Below are 22,631 nucleotides of genomic sequence, written 5' to 3'. Positions count from 1 at the left end.
CCCCACCCCTCCTTTAAGCAGTGGAAAGCTAGTCTGAGCGAGGTTACTGAAAGGGAACACAGGCTGTGGCAAATAAAACACAAATCTGTGATCAGGCAGGCAAAATGTGAATGAGGAGCATACTGAAAAAAAACCCCATAAAGACTAACACATTTTTTTTTCTTCAGATACATTTGAAGTAGGAAACCAGCCAGGGAGGCAGTGGGGCCCTTGGATGACCAAGGGGTAAAAGGATTACTGAAGGAGGATAGGGAAATGGCTGAGAAGCTCAATGCATTTTTTTGCCTCTGTCTTCACTGTGGAAGATGAGGAGCACTTGCTCACTCCAGAACTGCTGATTTTGGGAGGGGTGTTGAAACACCTGAGTCAGATTAAGGTGACAAGAGAGGAGGTCCTACAACTGATAAGACAATTTAAAAACTGATAAATCACCAGGCCTGGATGGCATACATCCAACAGTTCTAAAAGAACTCAATGTAAACTTGTGGATCTCCTGACAAAAAATATGTAATCTTTCATAAAAATCTGCCTCCATTCCTGAGGACTGGAAGGTAGCTAATGTCATCCCCATCTTTAAAAAGGATTTCAGAGGAGATACAGGAAACTACAGACCAGTCAGTCTGATGTCAATACTGGGTAAGCCGGTGGAAACCATTATTAAAGAGAGAATGAGTAGGCACACTGATGAACAAAAATTCCTGAGGAAGACTCAGCTTGGGTTTTGTAAGGGAAGATCTTGTCTCACTAACCTGTTAAGAGTTCTCTGAGAGGGTGAACAAACATGTGGACAAGGGAGACCCAATAGATGTTGTTTACCTTGACTTCCAGAAACCTTTTGATAAAGTTCCTCATCAAAAGCTCCTAATAAGCTCAATAGTCATGGGGTAAAAGGACAAGTTCTCTCTTGAATAAAAAACTGGCTAATTAATAGGAAACAGTGAATATAAATGGGCAATTTTCACAGAGGAAGGTGGTAAGCAGTGGGGCACCACAGGGGTCAGTACTGGGTCTGTTGCTTTTTAACTTGTTCATTAATGACTTGGGAGTTGGGAGTACGCAGAGAAGTGACTAAGTTTGCGGATGACACTAAATTTTCAGGAAGGTGAAGAACCAGGGAGGACTGTGAGGCACTCCAAAGGGATCTGTTGAGGCTGGGCAAGTGGGAGTCAACGTGGCAAATGAGCTTCAACATGGACTGGTGGACCTCCTGATGCCACCTGGGTTTTTTAGCCACTGAGACAGAGTGTTGGACTGGACGAGCCGCAATGGCCTGATCCATCATGGCTTCTCTTATGTTCTCCACTCTAGCCAACACACTCAGTAGTAGAGTATGGTGCAATACTCTTTACTATAGCCCTGACTGGACAACAGATTTAAGGACAAGACAGCATTCCCCCTGCACATACATTGGCTCATCACTACATACATCATCTTTACAGGGCTTGTGCTAACAGACAATGCTGCAATCCCACCCAGAGTTTTGATATGCCAGTTTGGTGTAGTGGTTAAGTGTGTGGACTCTTATCTGGGAGAACTGGGTTTGATTCTCCACTCCTCCACTTGCACCTGCTGGAATGGCCTTGGGTCAGCCATAGCTCTGGCAGAAGTTGTCCTTGAAAGGGCAGCTGCTGGGAGAGCCCTCTCCAGCCCCACCCACCTCACAGGGTGTTTGTTGTGGGGGAGGAAGGTAAAGGAGATTGTGAGCCGCTCTGAGACTCTTCGGAGTGGAGGGCGGGATATAAATCCAATATCATCTTCTTCTTCTACTTAAGTTTTTATACTTAATCTCTATGGCTTTTTAACTAGTTTGGAGGCAAGGCTAGTCAGCAGAGTAGTGCTCCCTCACACCTTCAACACTTCTTTCTTTCTTCCTTCTGCTGAACATATGAAGCTGCCTTATACTGAATCAGACCCTTGGTCCATCGAAGTCAGTATTGTCTACTCAGACTGGCAGCGGCTCTCCAGGGTCTCAAGCTGAGGTTTTTCACGCCTACTTGCCTGGACCCTTTTTGGAGATGCCAGGGATTGAACCTGGGACCTTCTGCTTACCAAGCAGATGCTCTACCACTGAACCACCGTCCCTCCCCGACGTTGTTCATTGCAACTAAGGATCTTACAACCTTTTACATGCCACTGCTTTCCCCACAAGCACCAGATAAAAGCCAGAACATTATTAACTGAAGAATTACAACTAAGCACATAATTCTGGTGAAGGTTACAAAACATTACTTTCACTGTGAGCAATACAAGCAAGGAATTACATGAAACAGTTATTGGCACTTGATTAAGAGAGCCATACATTGTGTGTTCTGGCCATAGACAACAAGAAGGATTCCCCCAGTTCCTACTAGTTTTATGCCAAACATATGCTTTTACTACTTTTTCAAACTCTGCAAATACAGATCAAAGATGACATGCAAAAGACTACCTGGTTTTTGAACTTCAGCCTCGTCCACATCCTTATTTAAGGAGCTTGGCAATTCTAGAGAGCTCAGATCTCCTAAAGTTTTTTCTTGTTCTTCTTCGTTCCTGAGACTCTCTTCATCTTCAGTATGACCCTCTGGTTCCTCAGAGTCAATGAAGATTTGACCTGCTACCACATGGGCTCCAGTTCGATGGTCCTTCACCTGTTCTTCTGATGGCAAGGCTGCCTGTATAATAAGAAGCAGGAGAATAAAATTAAGCTTACTATATATATTCATTTAGTATATTTACATCTTCATCTTCCAGCAGTGCTTCCAACAATAACACCACCACTTTTGACATGCATAAGATTTTGGTTATAAATTTTTTAAAAAATAAACTAGAATTTAGGAGGGAGAAATGTTTGAGGGTGGATGCTTCAAGGGTCCAGGTTCTGATTAGAGATTTTACACACTGTACATTAGTTTCCCTCTGAAAATTCAATTATTCCTTTCTCAGGTTCTTAACAAGGGCAGCAACCACGTCTGCAACTTTAAATTCAAAACTGTTATCTTCTCCCTCCATGTATTCCCACCATATTAATTTACTCGTCCTCAAACAAATAGTAATATATTTCTCCCACATGCCAAGTCAATGTGAAATCTGAAGGTCTTAATCCATAAAACATGAAATAATCCCTCCCCACAAACCCAGCTACTTAGACTAAAGGATCAGTATGCATCATGTAGTGCCACTGGCAACAGAACCTAAACATTTATCTGCAAGATAAATATGAAAGTGAAGGGGCTCACCTTTGATTCAAAGGACTCATCCTGAGTTCCTTCTTCATCTGCAAAATAAACACAAGAGTTTAAAACTCCTTAAGGTTCTGCAGCAAAAGGATACAAATATCAGCTGGATACTGTAATATGATGATGATACTGGATTTAGATCCCGCCCTATACTCTGAATATCAGAGCGGTCACAATTTCATTTACCTTCCCACCCACCCCAATATTTAACAGAACTGGAACCTGCTGGAAAACACAGTATCTTGATCCCAAGTTGAAATAAAGTTGAGGCTCAGGATGACCATTTTGTTCCAAAACAAACCAAATAGACTCTGCTTTTGCCGAGAATAATTTGTGATTATTCTATGCATTGCAGTAGTTTAAAATAAAGAGAGAAACAAACACAAATACTGGTTGCAAGACAGGAAAAAAGCATTTCAAACTCCTGAAGTTTGAATCTAAGTAAGACTCAAAGGGCCAGAAACAAACATTTTTTAAGATAACTTTTGTAGTGAAATACAGGAAATGGAGGGCACAGGAAAATTCTCTGAAGAGAAGACAAAGGTAAAGGAGTATGGGGAGAAGGAAAGATAAACTCTCAATCTGCGAAGCCTCATTCAACAAAGGTAGCAAGAAAAAAAAGTCTGATGTGACAGTTTAAAAAGTTCAGATAAAGAATTGGTAAATCAGCCTTCAGAAATGAATGAACTATTTATCATGAAATACCAGAGTGAATTTTGCAAGATAGCAATGAGGAAAAGGCAACTAAGAAAGTTAGTAGAAGATGTATACAAGACAAGCATTTAAACCTCAATGTCTTTTGCTATTACCAGAGATCTGAAGATCTGAAAATAAATCAGAAGAATTGAGGAAAAAGAATCACCTGAAGAAATTTCCTCTAATTTTTCTAGTGGAAAAATCAGTTGCCTGGGGGGATTCTGGAAAAAAACCCCTATGAAATATTTTCTTTTTTGTAATGAATGAAATGCTTTTTAGTTAATCAGCATATGTAGTGTGAAGATTTTTATGTAAGAATCTTCAACATCAGATAGTGATATTCTTGCGTACACTGTGTACATAATGTATTTTGAAAGACATTTTAATTGTTTAAATGTTAAATGTCCACAATTAATATTATATAACACATGAAAATACAGATCAGTAGTTGGTTCAGTATTTTCAATGTGATGTTAATTTGCTATATCCCGAAACACTAACCATATTGTAGGGCTGCCAAGTTCTGCTGGGAGCAAGGGATCCCCTGGTTTGGGGGACCCCAACCAGCCAGCATGGAGCAGGCCACCAGGGGATCCCTGCCCCCAAATAGCCCTGTTGTGGCATAAAGTGACATCATTGCATGGGGACGCTCTAGGATTCATGATAAAATTCTATGGTACCATAGTTTTTAACCGTGAATCCTAGAGGATCCCCAACATGGTGACATCACTTCCAGGTGATGCCACTGCACCTCATGCATTAGAAGAGCCCCCACCACAGTGGTGGAGGGACTTGGCAGCCCTATCCTATTGTGACTGTTTGTTCCAAATAATAGACTCTTATTTACTACAGAAAGTTATTTCTTATTTCCATCTCTTACGTTTCTCTTACCTCAAAGATGACTACACTACAAAGTGTTCACACTTAACATATTAAACTGCTATTTGGTGATGTTATGGTATTTGGAAGGCATTTCTATAAATAGTGAGTTGTCCCAAAAGACCAACAAAACCCCTTTCACTTTAGAAGGCGTAACTTCTTTCAAATGAGGACGGGGCTTATGAAGAAGACACTGAAAGGAAAAGTAAGGAGAGTCAAATCCCTTTGGGAAGCTTGGAGACTATTTAAAACTACAATACTGGAAGCTCAGGTAAAATGTATAACACAGGGTTGGAAAGGTATAAATAGGTATAAAAAAGGCCTGCATGGTCAACGAACAGTAATGGAAGCAGTAAAAGAAAAGCAGGATTCTTTTAAGCAGTGGAAGGCTAGTCTGAGTGAAATAAATAAAAGGGAGCACAGGTTTTGGCAAATAAAATGTACGTTGGTTATCAAAAAGGGACTATGAGGAACATATTGCAAAAAACAACTGTTCAACTATTTAGAAGCAGAAATCTAGGCAGGGAGGCAATGGGGTAAAAGGATTACCAAAGGATGATAAGGAAATGGCAGAGAAGCTGAATGCATATTTTTGCCCCTGTCTTCACTGTGGAAGATGGAAGGTGCTTGCCTACTCCAGAACCACCAATTTCAGGAGGGGTGTTGAAAGACCCGAGTCAGATTGAGGTGACGAGAGAGGATGCCCTATGACTGATGGACAGATGAAGAATTGACAAATCACCAGGCCTGGATGGCATACATCCAAGTGTTCAGAAATAACTCAAATGTGAACTTGTGGATCTCCTGACAAAAATATGCAATCACTAAAATCTGCCTTCATTCTTGAGGACTGGAAGGTAGCCTATCTTTAAGAAAAGGTCCCTATCTTTATGAAAATGTTCCAGAGGAGATCGGGGAAATTACATGCTGGTCAGTCTAATACTGATACTGGATAAATTGGTGGAATCCATTATTAAAGACAGAATTAGTAGGCATAGTGACGTACAACAGCTATAGAGGAAGAATCAGCATGGATTCGTAAAGGAAGATATTGTCTAAATAATCTTTTAGAGTTCTTTGAGGAGGTGAAGAAACATGCCTACAGTACATGACTTCAAGAAAGCTTTTGATAAAGATCCTAATAAAAGGCTCTAAGTAAACTCAGCAGCCATGGGATAAGAGGAAAAATCCTCTTGTGGATTAAAAACTGGTTCATTAACAGGAAACAGAGAGTGAGTACAAATGGGCTAGTTTTCAAAGTGAAAGGTGGTAAGCAGTGGGGTACTGCAGGGCTTGGTACTAGGTCCAATGCTTTTTTACTTGTTCATAAATGTCTTGGAGTTGGGAGTAAGCAGAGAAGTGTCTAAGTTTGCAGATGACACTAAATTGTTCAGGGTGATGAGAACCAGGAAAGACTGTGAGTAGCTCCAGAGGAATCCGTTGAGGCTGGGCAAGTGGGATTCAGTGTGACAAATGAGATTCAATGTGGGCAAGTGCAGAAAAATGAACATTGGAGCCAAAACCCAAAATATAAATATACACTGATGGTGTCTGAATTGGTGGTAACTGACCAGGAGAGAGGTTTTGGACTCATGGCAGATAACTCATTGAAGATGTTGACTCAGTGTATGACTGCAATAAAAAAGGCAAATGCTATACTGGGGATTATTATGAAGGGGACTGAAAACAAATCAGTATCATAATGTCCCTGTATAAATCTATGGTGTGGCCTCATTTGGAATACTATGTACAGCTCTGATCACCATACCTCAAAAAAGACATTACAGCATTGCAAAATGTGCAAAAATGGACTACTAAAAGGTTAAGGAGATGAAAATCCTTCCTATGAAGAAATGTTAAAGAGGTTAGGGCTCTTCAGCTTGGAGAAATCATGAGAGGTGACATGATTACTAAATTAGACATGGGATAAAGGTAGAGAATACAAAAATTCATGGGAACTCAATGAAATTAGCAAGCAGTAGGCTTAGAACAGATAAAAGGAAGTACTTATTCACCCAATGAGTAATTAACATGTGGAATTCACTGTTGCAGGAAGTGGTGGTGGCTACAAGTATAGACGGCTTCAAGAGAGGACTGGATAAACACGCGAAGCAGAGGTTCATCAGTTTCTATTAATCACAAAGTATAGTGGAATACTATGTCTGGGGTAGTCATGCTCTACACATTCTTGGGGGGCAACAGTGGAAGGGCTTCTGGAATTCTGGCCCTGCTGGTGGACTTCATAATGGCACATGAGTTTTGGTCACTGTGTGACAAAGAGGTTTGAACTGATCCACTGGCCTGATCCAGTATGGGTTCCTGTATGTTCTTATTCATATGTCTAAATCTTATACATGTGCCAATTTACAAATTTATATGCCAAATTATGAACTATTAATTTCATGTTCTTATAGCACTTCAGTAGGTTTTATAAGGAAGGGATTATTTTTAATGTTCCTCCAAATCCCCCCCCCCCATTCATGGCTTTAAAATTACCCAGAAATAATCTCTCTAATTATTACCAGTTGCAAAGTGGTCAATGCTGCAAACCCTAAATTGCTATAACTTTATGAAAACTATCACCAGATCTTTAAAGGATGAGCTTAGAACCAAGTCCAGCTTTCTTTCAGAAGATACCTGCTGTATAGGTATGAAGCTGAAGTGATCACAGTATCATTAATTAGGATTCTATGCTTAATGCTTAAGAAGATGCTGTTAAAAAACAGGTCCTGGATCACGTCACATAGAATATCACATAAGAAACTGCTAATCAACAAAGTAGTCTTGAACCTGGATAAGCACTAAGAAGTGTGAAGGATTATCTGGTTTTAAACTGAACCAGAAACTGACAAACATATTTGCATCTATGTCAAGTGAAACCAACAGCAAGTTTCATTCTCATTGCATCATGTTCACATGTCTCTAAAGGAATAAGCTCTATATTAGTTTGCAGTAAAAACACAGCTGACTATCAGCAAATAGATGTTCTTTCCAAAGCAAAGCATCCAATGAGGAGGAAAAACAGGGCTTGCCTATTTTGTTACTTTTATTGTTAATGAAGTTTTCTCTAAGTTTGGCTGGCTGAATTGTAGGAGAATCACTGGAGAAGAAATAAGTTACAGTTTTATTATTCTTGGCATCAGACTCTTAAATAATAGGCACTTCAGCTGCAACTGAAAAAGTGAATTTCTTTTAATGAATAAATAAAAAGAGGCCTGCAAACATTAGGTTTTGGCTACTCATAGAGCAGACAATGAAATAAATGACCCTCTAAATTAAGGACTAACCAAGAGAAAACAATCACAGGAGTTACTAACAAAAGGTAGAATTAATTTCTGAATTGTTGTTCCAAAATGAAAAGCGCAAGCTAAGCAAAACAGGGTTTGACCAGCTGTTACATGGAAGTGTTATCATTAAGAAAAGACTTCTGAAATTGTCTGTTTGACCCTGCCACTGTTAAGTTACTATGTAGCTGTTTAGAACTTGATTTCCTGTCAGGTAGATCTGCAAAGTAGTGCCCAAAGCCAAATCGAAACAAGTTAAAGCAAGAGAACAATCAGTGACAGCACAGAACTCTAAGGGAAACTCCAAATCAAACATATAAAAATAATCTGATCCCCCAAATCCTGTGAAACGAAACTTATCTGGACTTGGAAATTTAGTACCAACAAGATTCCAACTTCACAGACTTGATGTCGCCACTGACAAGGCCATGTCCCATGTGTACATTTGGAAGGAGAACATGGAACAAGGCTGCAAAAGGTGACTTTATATAAGATCCATATATGATCTTAAGGTTCATGCAGGAGAAGGCAGTCCTCCCACTACTCAGGGTCCAAGCCATGGAAAGTCTTAAGAACCGAAATAGAACCTCAGTTTGGGACCAGAAACCAACCATGAAAATGTGAACAGATTTTGAAAGTCAGTTATATAAGAGAACAGCTTTTATAACCAATTCAAGGGAACATTTAATTACTGCAATAAAGAAAATGAGGGGAGCAATCCTAAGCAGGTCTGCACAGAAGTCACACCAGTTTTATTCAACAGAATTCTCTGTGTTCTTAGAATTGCAGCCTAAGGCTAGTAAACTCACAGCTTCAAGCCTTCATTTTTCACATTAAACTTCAGTTACCAGTGTTGTTTCTAAGCTTCTGGGGCTCAAACTGGGAATCAAACTGTTAAGAGAACGCATACTGCATATCTATAAATGAGTTATTTGTTGACAAGTAATGGTCACTTATTTTACACAAAGCAACTCAACCAAAGAATACACTAAATTTACAAACCTATACTTGCTACAAGGAGTTCTTGCAACTAGGAAGCACTAGGGTGGAAAAAAATCAGGCTTGACAAGGCAAACCTAGCTAAGCTTTTGCTGAATGTATCCATACAAAGAGTCTGAGGGGCAATACTACAAATTTCTAAGTCATGAAGTCATTATGCTATGCAAACCCAATGTTATGTTACTTAACACACACAGATTCCCAACCTCTTGCTGCTGAATAAGATCAACTGGGGGAGGGGAGGGGAGTGTTGGCAGGAGTCTCCTCTGTACCCTAGGAAGGCTCCCAGAAAGCCTGGAGTTAAAAAATACGATCTGTTGAAATGGTTGCAGAAATAATGCAATAAGCAGGCACAATCTTCTCCCCAAAAAGACTCCCCTCTTCCCTGCATTCACAATTTACATAAGGTTCAGAACCCCTTATAGGCTGCCATACTTTTGGATTTTGAAAAATATTGCAGGCACATCATCGTCAGTCATTTAGCTGGAGAAATGTCGACTGAGGGGCAACATCATAGAGGTTTACAAGATTATGCATGGGATAGAGAAGGTAGAGAAAGAAGTACTTTCTCACAATACTAGAACTTGTGGGCACTCAATGAAATTGCTGAGCAGTCAGGTTAGAATAGATAAAAGGAAGTACTTCTTCACCCAAAGGGTGAGTAACACATAGAATTCAATGCCACAGGAAGTGGTGGCAGCTACAAGAATAGACAACTTCAAGAGGGAATTGGATAAACATATGGAGCAGAGGTCCATTAGTGGCTATTAGCCACAACGTATTTTTGGAACTCTCTGCCTGGGGCAGTGATGCTCTATATTTTTTGTGTTTGAGGGGGGCACAATGGGAGGGCTCCTAGTGTCCTGGTCCCACTGATGGATCTCCTGATGGTGCCTCAGTTTTTTGACCACTGTGTGACACAGTGTTGGACTGGATGGGCCATTGGCCTGATCCAACATGGCTTCTCTTATGTTCTTAACTAAAAGCTTGAGAAACACCTGTGACAAAAGATTTCTAGCAATCTCACATGCCACCCAATAAATCCTGGAGACCAAACATTTTCCCACAAAGTTCTACAAAGCTTTGCCTTCATATTAATACAGTAGAAAGCAGCACAGAATAAGTGCAATTTCAGTGAAGAGGTGTGTACCCTGGTACTGCTTCCCTCTCAGCCAGTTTGTTAATTTTAAGATGCCCCTAACAACATTCTAGCAACATTTCTACAAACTTTATTATTATAATTATAACAGCAGAAATTAGGACCAATATTTGGATAAAAAAGTATACAAGCCATATCTTTATTTCATATGAAAAGACTATCCAATAATCTACAATTTTTGCACCATTATCAAGTAAGGACTGCCCAAATCGATCCATGGGGAAAAAAAGAGGTCTCTAAAAATAGCAATACTAAGATCTCATGGGCAGCTTGTTCAAGACAAACATTACCTTGTCCAAACAAGCTGCATAACATGCACGAGGGTACCTTAATGCAGTGTTGTTCAAATCATATGGTAAGACCCACCAGGTGAATTGACTGTTTCATCTGCTGGGTTGCAAGTCTCTATAAAGTTGATATGTTTTTTGCTGCTTTCAGGTAAGCACTTGCTTCAGGTGTGCATGTGTGGAGTGCAAGGGCACAACATCTCCCACTCCTCTATGCAAGTACAGGAGGAGGAGAATAGCAAAGCCAGGTCACTTGATGGAAAAGCATTTTTCTCCTCAGCCCAGGCAGATTCACTCCTCTTCTTTCTGTCAAATGATCAATGTCATGTGACTTGCTTGGACATGGAGCTCAGCATGCACTATGTTACTTCCTAAGGTTAAAGGAGGGTTCCGGATATGGAAAGGTTGAAGACCATTCCCCTTATAGGCAGCACAGAACAGAATAAGGTACATATAAAAGAGTCCTGGTACTTAAGATACTAAGTGCGTGCACACAAAAACTTATACCTTGAATAAAACTCTGCTGGTCTTAAAAGATGTCATTGGACCTAAACTCTGTTCTTGAAACATACTGACATTGAAGCTTTGCTGATCTCGTCATTTTTTCCACAAACCTAATTCTCCCAAACTACTTCTGAGAAAAAGTGCAGATGGTTAGTTTTAAAGGTAATAATACCAAGTTTTAAAGTAATCGTATCTGTGAATGAGATAAGTAACTACAGCCTTCTTGGATCAAGTGCCACTCACAGTATTTGTGGCTCCACTATGAAAGAAAGGACTAACACTGATAACATATAAGCCAAATTGCCAGCACACTACCTGCCCTGGCATTACTTTAGCTATTTTCCATGAAAGGCATACACCACTGTCTCTTCTCTAACTACAAAACAGATGGGAGACATTCAGCAGATATTTTCTTATACAAATTTAAACTAATTACAGGATGTCAGGAACATGATTGAATCAACATTTCAGCAGGCTGTCATCTGAAATGACTAGATCATGGTTCCCCAACACAGCACCATAGCACCCACCAATAGAATCATAGAGTTGGAAGGTACCCCCAGGGTCATCTAGTCCAACCCTGCACAAATACCTTCCCCAACACCCCCAGTGACACCTGCTGCATGCTCAGAAGATGTACTTCCCTCAGTGTTCATTGAGCTTTTCTGGAAGTGGGTGGGGCCACTGCAAGACAGGCCTTGTTAGAGATTCCCTCATTCAAATGAAAGGATTCTCCGCTGGAAGATGAAGATGACTGCTAAGGAACTGTGTGTTCCTTAGTGTGTGGTTCCATCCCCCCCTTCAGTATTTCCTCCTCCTAAGGATTTGTGAGAAGGCAGGCATTCCATTTGGCTTCACATTCATAACCAGCCATTTTTGGTTTGGCTCCACTTCCTGTGGGAGCTATTTGGGGTGGTACTCACCACTCCCCCTCAAAATTCCAAAGTTTCCCACAGTAAAAGGTCAGGATCCCGAGTTAAATGATCCACTTAGTATAAAAGCCTCTGCATTCTCAGTTAAATCTGCTGAAGATGCTCAGTAACCTGTTCTCTAATCTGCCCAGTTGCCATTCTAACCTTCATTTTGGTGTGTGGTCTCTGTACACTGAAACTGACTAAAGTTCTTGTCAAAATGTCAATGAAATAAATGCGAGATTTAAGAATCCCAGCGGGGAGGGCGGGATATAAATCCAATAAAATAAAATAAATAAATAATAAAATTAGCATAGCTTCCAAGTTATTAAAATACAGGAGAAAATAGAAACACAGCTCTAGCCTCCCAAACACCCCCATTTCTGAGAAACAAAACCCATACCAAGATCACAATATCTGTCACAATAAACAGATTTCAAATTAAAATTAAAGAAAAATAAAATTACTGGTCCCAAGATAACCACACTGGCAATCTCAATATTACTTTACAGAAGCCAGCAAGAATGTCTATCCTCTCCTAGATTTAATGAGCTTTTTTCCCTAATGTCTTGCTATTACTACTTGAGCCATCAGTAGAAAATATATAAAACCGCTCCCCCTCCCCAGGTAACCCACTGTGCCTTGATCTACTAATCAGTAAGTCCCCTAAAATTCAAACCCGCTGTGAGCTCATCTAGTGACCTTAGGAGACAACACTCTTTCAGCCCCCTATCCTCAATATGGGGGGTACCTGTATGAGACAGTGTGAATGTACCCACCCAGCTAATAGAGCTGTCATATAGCTAACAAGGTACTATTTGTGACATACTACTTGCATAATGCTTTCAAGCATTCATGATTATTATGAAAACATACTCTGTGTTTCTTAAGAACTCTGGGCTGCAGCTAGTTTCCATTTGTACAAGTGAAGGACTGTGAAGGATTAATTCCTCACAGAAACAGAGACTTGAGTGACACACTAGGAATCTGACTGGTTAGTATCAGCTGAACAGAGAAAGACTTCTGAACTGATGCTGAGAAGAATTCAGTCTGATTTCAGCCCTAGCTGTCTTAATTCATCCCTGAACGAAAGCAGTTTAACGCAGATGGATTACTGGGAAAGTTGGGAAGAAGTTTGAGAAGTATATAAAGACTCTCATTCAGGCCAAGGAAAGGGCAGTAGGCAGTTGCCTTGGGCGCCACCTGACCAAGGGGGCACCACTGGGCTCCCCCTCCCTGATGCATGACTCTGGCTTCTGACCACTGTCACCTAGTCCTCTCCCATCACCAAGCTGCCCTCAACAAAGCCAAGCCACCCCCCCCTCTCCCCGATGTGTGACTTGACCTCCCACCTCATCCTATCCTGCCACCCTCCTTCCTAACATGGCCGGCAAGCACTTATTCTCACAATTTTTTTATAACATCACACACACACACATATAAATAAATTTAAATTTTATTAAGTTGAATAAAATATTTTGTTACTTTCTAATTTCAAAACATCTCAAGTGCCATTTTCAGTGGTTTAAGTTAAAGGGCGATCCCAACTCAGGTTTCTGGGCTGAGCCGGCAGTACAATATCATACTGACACAGGGTAGGACATCTAAGAAGTTCTTCAGAAAAGAAGAACACAGACCATTAGGAATGCTCAGTCAGAAAGGCGACTGTTTTATCTATGTTGCAATCACCCTGATCCCACTTGTGTGGGAGAGTGGAATAAAAATCTCAAAAATAAAATAAAATCTTGCCTCTGAGAGAGAGAATTGGATGGGGCTGTTCATAACAGCACCGTAGAACAGTGACCAATTCCAAACAATAAGCCCATTGCCCCTAGTTGGCTCACACACTTCATGGATTCTTAGACCCTTATGCTGGCAGGTATTTGCCCTTGGCAAAAGGCTAGCCAGGTATATCTGCTTCTATAGAATATCTAAATATGAAAAAGGAACAGCTGTTTTAGCAATAAAATGATAATACTCCCTTATCTGTGGAGCAGTTTACAGATACATATTTGCTTTATTTTGTGGTGGCTACAGTTATAGCTCTGTCCTTCAACTCTTGTAGCTGTAATCTGGACTCTTAGTGCTATCACTGCCCATACACTTCGCTCAGTACACACTGATTTCCTTGCTGATCTTAGATTCTAAGTTTAGATCTATGATTTATCGACATTTACTTCTGATACCAGATATTGTGGAAATTTCCCTCAGATTGCAAACTGCAGCAGGTGATAGCTCCAGTGAATTCTTTAAAAGTATCATACTGTTCTGTGAAAATAAAGGGAGGGGGGCAACTTTAGGACTGACTGTCCCTCTTAACACTTTGGCACACTCTTAAGGAATAGCCAAATGACCAGCACAAGAATAATGAGTACAAGGGACATACCTGGTGAGCACTGTCCCCAGCTTAAAGGAACAACAGAATGTTCCTTGCTGCCCTAGGCAAGTACTTGATGTTGCTACACCAGAAAGCGCTTCTCAAACTGCATTTTACCTATCCAGTAACCCCATTTCAAAAAACTCAGCACACAAAGATAGAAATGCCACTGGTATATGATGGGTTTCACCTCAAATGAATCGTCTAACTCTTTCCTTTTGAATGAAATTAAGCAACGAAGTTATATAACTGGCCAGTTTCAGAAGCAGACATGAATATAATAAAATTACCTCTCCTCCTAATTATTGCAAAAAATTATTTTTGTATAGTAGTTTACATATATGATCCATCTGCCAGCACAGATAACAAAAATTACCAGCATGCTTACCCTCATCAAGTAGCTTACATTATGGAAAAAGACTATGAAACAAAAGATGTAATTATTTGAGTTAGGTTTAGATTTGCAGTCAGTATCTTTCCTGCTTATCAGTGGCAAACACTGCCAAACAGAGAGGTTACAAGAAAGGTGACTGAACAATATCTGTCAGAGAGAAATACTTTTGTTGTTGTAGTGTTACCTGCACAATCTTTCAATCAAGGGTGGGCTATAAATTTAAATTAAATTGCTGGATGCTGGTCACTCTCCCATACTTACCTTTTCTCCAGCTATAAAACTGTTTAAACACTTTCAATTCCCCAGATTAGGAATTCACTGCCCGGACTTCTCAGATGGCCACCTGCCACCTTTAAACTTCATTCCCATTCCCTGCTGTACCCACCCTTCCATATCCAACAATGCTTAAATAGTTCCTATTCTAACCTCCAAAGTAATCCACTCCATTTCATGCATGCTACCATTGTTACATTCACAGATCTGACCAGCCTACTAGTATCTAGCCCCAAGGGCCAGTGCAACCAGAGGCCAATTGAGAAACTACCAGGGTGCCAAATTCCGAAGACAACCAGCTGAACTACATACACATTGGGGGGAAGGGGGGGGGGAGAGAAACCGTTGTTGCTGGAGAGAAGACACAGACAGACCTCAGCAACTGATAATGATCAGATTAGGATCCTGAAGCATTCTACTCATAGGCAGTACACAAGATACAAGCACAAATGGGAGTCAACAATAGGACAGATGTACTAGGTGTTAAAGCTGAAAATTAATAAAACAACCAGCCTGCTCAACAACAACAGCTCACCAGGGTCTCAGGCAGAAGGTTTTCACATCACACACACAAAAACCCACTCTGATATTGAGGATTGGGGATCCTTCTGAGCGGGGTTGCTGGCAATTGAACCCCAGACTTTCTACATGTTGCCCAACACAGAAGACACTGGAGGCAGGGACATGATGTTAAATTAAAATTTTTACACTGATTCACACAGAAAGAGCCAACTAGTGAGCCAACGATTGCTTCTCAAGGCCTTCTTGATGCATCCAGTCCTCAACCAGTGTAGTGACTAGAGCTAGGCGTCCTAGGTTCAAAGCCCAACCACCCTCCCTTCATGAGTGACCCACCTCACAGGGTTGCTGTGAGGGCAAAACAGAGGACACACTTCAATACATTGCAATAAGCTCCCTAGAGGAGGAACAGAGGGCTGACACCATCCCTCGCTCTGCCAGAGCTGTGAGCGGCAACTAGACGCTCCCACTCCATGCCACCCCCACCTTCTATCACCCCTCCCTCTCAGGGTCTCCTTAAGGCGAGGCCCAACCGCGCGCAAAGGCGTTCCTACTGACCAGCGGTGACAGCCAGGCCCACGCTCACGAGCAACAACGCCACCGCCCACAGCAAGAACCGCGGCCTAACCCGCCCGCGCGGCGGTTCCATCTCGTTCACGATCCCTGCCCTGCGAGCGAGACCGACAGAGCCCTCAGTCCGGCACCTTCCACCCCGCCCACCAACCTCGCGGCAGCCAATCACGCGGCAACGCCTTAGCAGCCCCAGCGCCGCCACAGCCTCCAATCACCGCTGGACGTTGTCGATGTCAAAAGCTCATTGGCTCCGAGGTTCCTCGACATGGCCTCTTCGAATTGGGTAAAAACAGTCGATTTCCAAACCTTGTGCGCGGGGCTAACGCCTTTTTCTCAGCCAATCAGGAGAACGAAGACGCCACGCTCGTACAAAGAGGAACTTTTTTGAAGGGGTTTTTCTTCCGGTTTCTGATTGCAGCATGTAGTAGAAAGATGGGAAGTCCCGGTGAGGAAAAAAAAATGTCTTTGGGTAGTTTCTTCACTAACTTTCTTTTCCTCATAGAACGGGTATTATTTCAAAGTCTTATAAGGAGACAGAACCTTTATCCGCCTCTGGTTTTCTTTAACTGTCTATGTGCTTCCACTAATGCTCCGCGGATGAAGGACTTTATGCAATACAACCAGAAGTAAATTACATTAATTTAAACCGTAGCCCTTTGCCGTGCCGCAAAGTAGAAGCGCGCACAACTTACGGAGCAGGAAGGATGCAGTACCCAAGAGGCTTTGCGAAAACCTTTTCATCCGGCGGGTTCTAATGCGGGACTTTGTTCTGGGTACCTGCGCTGACGAGCTGCTTTGCTTGCAACGTCAGCAAGCGCTTTCTGATGATATCGCCTCCCACAAAGTAGCAGCCCAGCTGGTATATTCGAAAACCTGAACAGAGCGGGCAGATTATTATTAATTAGCTACGTTTTCCGGCGGAATTCCCGGTTGTCTGATTCTGTGTGGAGTAGTGACACTAACAACTGCTTTTATGAAGCATCGTTTAATTCATTTGAGGTCTCGTGCGGGGGGAAAAAAGTGACCTTATCCTTTGCTAGTAGGAAATCATCTATAAACTTTGAAGCGAAGATCCTGCATATCTAGACTAGATTTAAATCACGAAGTGAAGACTCTTCGGATTGCATTAAATGAAACTTAGTTTCAAAGTATTTTCAGTGATGGGGGGGGAGGGGTGGATTTTCAGTGATCCAAGTGATGGGAGCCAGGTTGGCGCTGAGAAGAAATTAATGTTTTAAATTAGCATAGCCCCCTTGAATCCCAGAAGGATTAACACATTGCCTTTCTTTTCAACCTCGTCTTCAGTAGACCGTGTCATCTATAAACTTGCATCTGTAATAGTGAGACATGAATTTCACCCCTAACAATCACCTTTTATTTGATCAGAAAAACAGTTTTTGAAGTGACAAGTAATTGTAAACTAATGGTTTGTGAATCAAATGTCCCTAGCCAGAATTTTCAGCTTTCCCTTATTAGTGGCTTATTTGAAGCAATACACTTTGCAGGTCTTTAATTTGATAAAGAACCTCAGATTGGAGGGGTTTTTTAAATCTTCAAACACTGTTATTGAGGCTTTTAGAATGTTAAATTAACATGGGTTATATTATATCAGCATCTCAGGTTAGTTCCAATTTCTCTAAGTTGATTGGGCCACCATCCTAGAAGCTAAACATTTTATTTCTTAGGATCTCTTTGAAAAGAGACTTGTTGCTGTTGTTCAGTCGCACCATCGAGTTCGACTCTTTGCGACCCCATGGACAAAGTCACACTGAAGAGGGACCCCTGAATAATTAATGAATACCTCAATAATAATAATAATAATGGAAAATATGGTTGTGCCTTCAAAAGAGAATGTCTGATGCAACATTTAGAGTGACTGTTAAGGGGCCCCTCAGAGGAGCTTCTGCTAAACTGTTAAAACCAGACAGGCTAAGGGTGTGAATCCAAGATAACAGGGGCCCCGCAGAGAAGGAGCTTCTTGCTGATAACACAGAGGGACAGAGCAGGGGAAAACTACAAGAAATTACTGGAAGGAAAGCAGGAGGTGGAGCATTTGAATTAGATAAGAGGGGGGTTTGTCTGCTTGTTTTGGGGGATGCATAAAAATGGTCAGAAGGCTGATGATTTTAACTTAGTCATTTTGAGCTTATGCTGACAAGTTCTACTTTGATGTCAAAGAAAAATACCTCGCTTCAAACCAAGCAATGTATGGGGCTTCGTTATTTACCTGCTACATAAAATGGTTGGCTGGAGAATGACGAGGTAAGGATTTTTTCTTCCCTTGGATGACTGCATAACCGTCTGCCCTCTACCCTCATGGCAGAAAGAATGGACTAGGTGCTAAGGTCACATTTTTGACTGAGTCCAGCTCTCTCTGCCTTGGTGGGGGTGGTGCCCGGTCAGTCAATCAAGAACCCGAGCCTGGTTGAACCGACGTGTGTAGGGAATTGGAAGATCTTCAGGATTGTGAGTATAAATTGTTTGGGAAATCGGATTTCCTCTCCTTAGGAGGGAAGAAGGGCCTGATCATCCCTTAAGCCTTGTTCAGTAGGCTCCATTCTGGTGCTGAACATTCTCGTGGTGTATCCAGTTAAGGCTATTCAGCTATCTCAGTATTAAAATTCAGTGGTGCATGGCTACTGCATTACAGTTAGCCCAAAAGAACTTAGGTTCATCTCCTTTAAAATGCAGCCAGGATGCAAATTAAATAAATACAATTTATTGCCATGATTGAGAAAGAGATTTAGAGAGTTGTACCTTTATTTTCACCTTTAAAATGCCAGAACCAAATACCTCTGAGAAAGAGAGATTAAACTAGTTTTGTTAAATATTTACTGCTTTAGTTCTATAAATTTCAGGCTCAAGTAAAGGCCTCTGAGTATGTACAGAGAGTGCCTAAATCAGCCCCAAATTGGAGCCTGGCATAGGGAAGTTAAAGATTGCAAATTTGCAGTCTTCCTGCCCTCCCCCCACAAGAACACCATGGCACAGAGTGTTAGAGCTGCAGTACTGCAGTCCTAAACTCTGCTCACGACCTGAGTTCGATCTCCAGTGGAAGCAGGGTTTTCAGGTAGTTGGCTCCAGGATGACTCAGCCTGGTAAAATGAGTACCCAGCTTGCTGGGGAAAGTGTAAAAGACTGGGGAAAGTGTAGATGACTGGGGAAGACAGTAGCAAACTACCCCGTAAAAAGTCTGCCATGAAAATGTGAAGTGAAAGCAATGTCACCCCAGAGTTGGAAACGACTAGGGTTGCCAAGTCCAATTCAAGAAATATCTGGGGACTTTGGGGGTGGAGCCAGGAGACTTTGGGGGTGGATCCAGGAGAAATTAGGGGTGGAGCTAATATCAAGGCTGTGACAAGCATAATTGAACTCTAAGGGAGTTCTGGCCATCACATTTAAAAGGACGGCACACCTTTTAAATGCCTTCCTTCCATTGGAAATCATGAAGGTTAGGGGCACCTTCTTTTGGGGCTCATAGAATTGGACCCCCTGGTCCAATCTTTTTGAAACTTGGGGGGTATTTTGGGGAGAGGCACTAGATGCCATGCTGAACATTTGGTGCCTCTACCCAAAAAAACAGCCCCCCCCCCCCAGAGCCCCAGATTCCCGCGGATCAATTCTCCATGATTTTCTATGGGAATAAATCTCCACAGGAAATAATAGAGTTCCCAGCAGACATTTCCCTCCCCTCCCCCCATTTTCTGACGACCCTGAAGCGGGGGGAGGGCCTTCAAACCGGGGGATCCCCTGCCCCCACCTGGGGATTGGCAACCCTAGAAACGACTAGTGCTTGCACAGGGGACTTTTCCCTTTCTGCCCCTTCCCCCACCAGGAAGGAATGCTAATCCTCTTCTCTTTACTCAATCTGAAATCTCTAACAGAACCAGAAAAGAGAAGTAAATTTGCGAAGAGTCAAAGTTTTCTCTTTTGCAAGGAATTTATGTCCTAGCAACTTTCACTGGATTTTGGCTAGGAAAACTTTTGCAGACAATCTTTAGCTGTTTTAGGAAAGAGAAGACACTTAGCCAAATTAAGTCTTAATTGTAGAAATAAGAAGTGTAAAAACATCTTGTGTTTATATATATGCCCCATGGTATCAAAGGGGGGAGGCACAATTGAAATATTTTTCTGAATTCTCATATTCTCCTGGTTTTGGGTCTAAGGATACAAATTCAAACTTTTGAAATTCTGCAAGAATGTCTCCACAAATAAAATGAGTAGTTTTAGATGCCTGTAAGGAAGATGTGTATATTTTAAAATAAGCAAGTCAGTTTGGAAGCGCCTTGGCTTGCTCAAAACACTACTGTTTTGCAAGGGTGCCAGTCTCCAGGTGGAACCTGGAGATCACTCCCAAAAATATAATGTAATGCCCAGAACATTAAGGCTAGTGCCTCTGGGAGAGAAAGTGTCCAAGAGGGTGGACTGCATGCCTTGTAATCTTCAAATTTACCGTAATTCAGATATTCAGAAATCTCCAGCCTGGAGCTGGCATCCCAAAGTTCCACTCTTTCTCTGCCAGAGAAAAGAACCTGCCTGTAAACTGCCTTGAGGCAAGAGTTCTTCTAGATTAGAAGCTATTCCTCTGATAATTTATTTCTTTTTTTTTGCTTCACCTTTTGAGTCTGAGAATATTTTTCTAGTGGCCGTTATTAGTTTCCCTTGTACTTAGATTGTGTAGCTTTAATTTTAAGGGGAATATTTATAAGATATTTAGCTTGTGATCTCCTTTGCTTTAAAGAAATGGTGCACCTAACAGATCTCTTAAGTTTTTGATCTGGGACAAAGGGTTTATATGGAGCATCTATTCTAATACAGTATCCAACCTTTTGGAAATTTTATTCTCTTGGGATTTTTGTTAAGAACATCTCATGCCAGAAGCATGTGGTCTTCAGGTGTTGCATCTGGCAGTTTTTCTATCTTACTTTGGGCTGCTTCCCAACTTTTCATTTATTTGAATATGGGGGTTCCTTTGGTTGTTGGTACTGAGTTTTTTTTTTAGATCAGTGTTTTGAAGTTCTGCCTCATAAATGTTGGTTTCTACAAGACCTCTTTCCATTTGAAGTTATAACGTGTTATAGAGGAACATCTATACCCTTCCTTGGGTGGAACTGCTCTCTCACTGTGCATCTTCTTTCTTAAGTCTTGAGAAACTAATACTTTGCTGTACCAGTGATCCAGTTATTCTCAGTGTCATGTTTCCTATGGAAATACCCTTTCTAGATTTCTTAGTAATTTAGTAGGCAGGATTCCTGAAAACTCTTGGTCTTCATTGTTAATCTGGACTTTAATAATGTTCTGCATTCCTTAAAATGTATATCTTCAATTGTTCTCTTGATGTCATTTATAGTTATGTTCCATCTATGAACTGTGCATATCAATCTTCCTATTCAGCTATATGGTGAACCTCTTATTGTGGAAAGAGGCATCTATATGCTTATCTATCTTATTTTATGCCTCCATCTATAGTATCTTGTTAGAGCATGACTTTTTCTGAGTGTTTTGTTCAGAAAATTCTTTCTATGTTTCATGTTCTTATCGTGGTAGGGCTCCAATTCTGTTTGATTTTGTGTTTCAATCCAGTCACCAGTCCTGGCCAGGTACTGGATAACACATTTCCATTTATTTGTTTTAAGTTCCTGCCTCTCTGTTATTTCAACCTTCTTTGTCAAGGTGTATTAACTAGAATTTGCCTTCCAGGATTGTTTTGTTATATATGAAGAAAATCGGGATCTGCAATTCAAGTTTAGTGCATGCTCATTATTATATAGTAATTTTAAGTATTACTGGTATGTCTGCTAAGAATTGTTTGTTTAAGGATTAACTATTATTTGCTTTTAGGATTTTTGTTGTTAAAGTTTGATTAAATCTGCTCTCACACCTACGTAAGACCCACAGAACAAATTTTGGATGAGCTGACACGGAGGAAGTTGGAGTTCAGTGGACTTGAACACCTCACTGATGTCCATTGGTTTAAATTCTCTAATCCAGTTCTCTAATCATTTTGGGTCTGATCCTTCGCATACATGTATATTAAAACTGGCATTGTTCTATTGAGGCCTCAGTTTTGTTTTGTGTTTGTTTTTGAAGTTTTTCTTCCCTTTTTGTGACCATTTTCATAATCCAAGGGTAACTTCAACTCTGGTAATCTCTTTTTGGAGCTCCAAATTTTGTGCACAATTTCATGTTTTCTTTTTGAGATTCATATCTGTTGCAACAAAATAAAAAGCCTCTCATGAACCACTAGGTGGTCATTTTCTATATGGATATGCACTAGCCTGAATCATGAGAAGTGATGCATGGGTTTATATTGTGGATTTGTGTTCTGCATAATGTATGTTGTATGAAATCTGTCCTTTAACATTGGAAGGGTAGAGACCTTGTCAAACTGAAACACCATGTGAGAAGGAGGAAGTCTCCTGCCCAAAACAAGTATGATAATTTAGCTAATGTATGCAAACCTATCTCAACAGTGTTGGACTCAAGTTATGGCAATTTATGGACAGCCAAGGAAAGCTTTAAAGGGAAAAAAACAGCTATTATTGCTGTTTTATTTGTTTG

At 41.0% G+C, this 22,631-nt stretch overlaps 1 protein-coding gene across 1 annotated transcript in view; it reads right to left on the bottom strand.

The window, feature by feature from the left end:
* The window catches only part of SEL1L (SEL1L adaptor subunit of SYVN1 ubiquitin ligase), a 44,846-nt gene extending 28,640 nt beyond the window's left edge, over positions 1-16,206 (bottom strand). The window contains exons 1-3 of the mRNA XM_060262022.1: positions 16,056-16,206; positions 3,216-3,253; positions 2,429-2,651 (exon numbers count right to left, since the gene is read on the bottom strand). Coding sequence (XP_060118005.1) covers positions 2,429-2,651; positions 3,216-3,253; positions 16,056-16,146 — 352 coding nt within the window. The 5' untranslated portion in view covers positions 16,147-16,206. The remainder of the gene's footprint in view (positions 1-2,428; positions 2,652-3,215; positions 3,254-16,055) is intronic.
* Between the last annotated feature and the right edge of the window lie 6,425 nt (positions 16,207-22,631).

Source organism: Heteronotia binoei, chromosome 21 (assembly GCF_032191835.1).
Source record: "Heteronotia binoei isolate CCM8104 ecotype False Entrance Well chromosome 21, APGP_CSIRO_Hbin_v1, whole genome shotgun sequence".
Lineage (NCBI taxonomy): Eukaryota > Metazoa > Chordata > Lepidosauria > Squamata > Gekkonidae > Heteronotia > Heteronotia binoei.
This window is presented reverse-complemented; position numbering and strand designations above follow the sequence as displayed.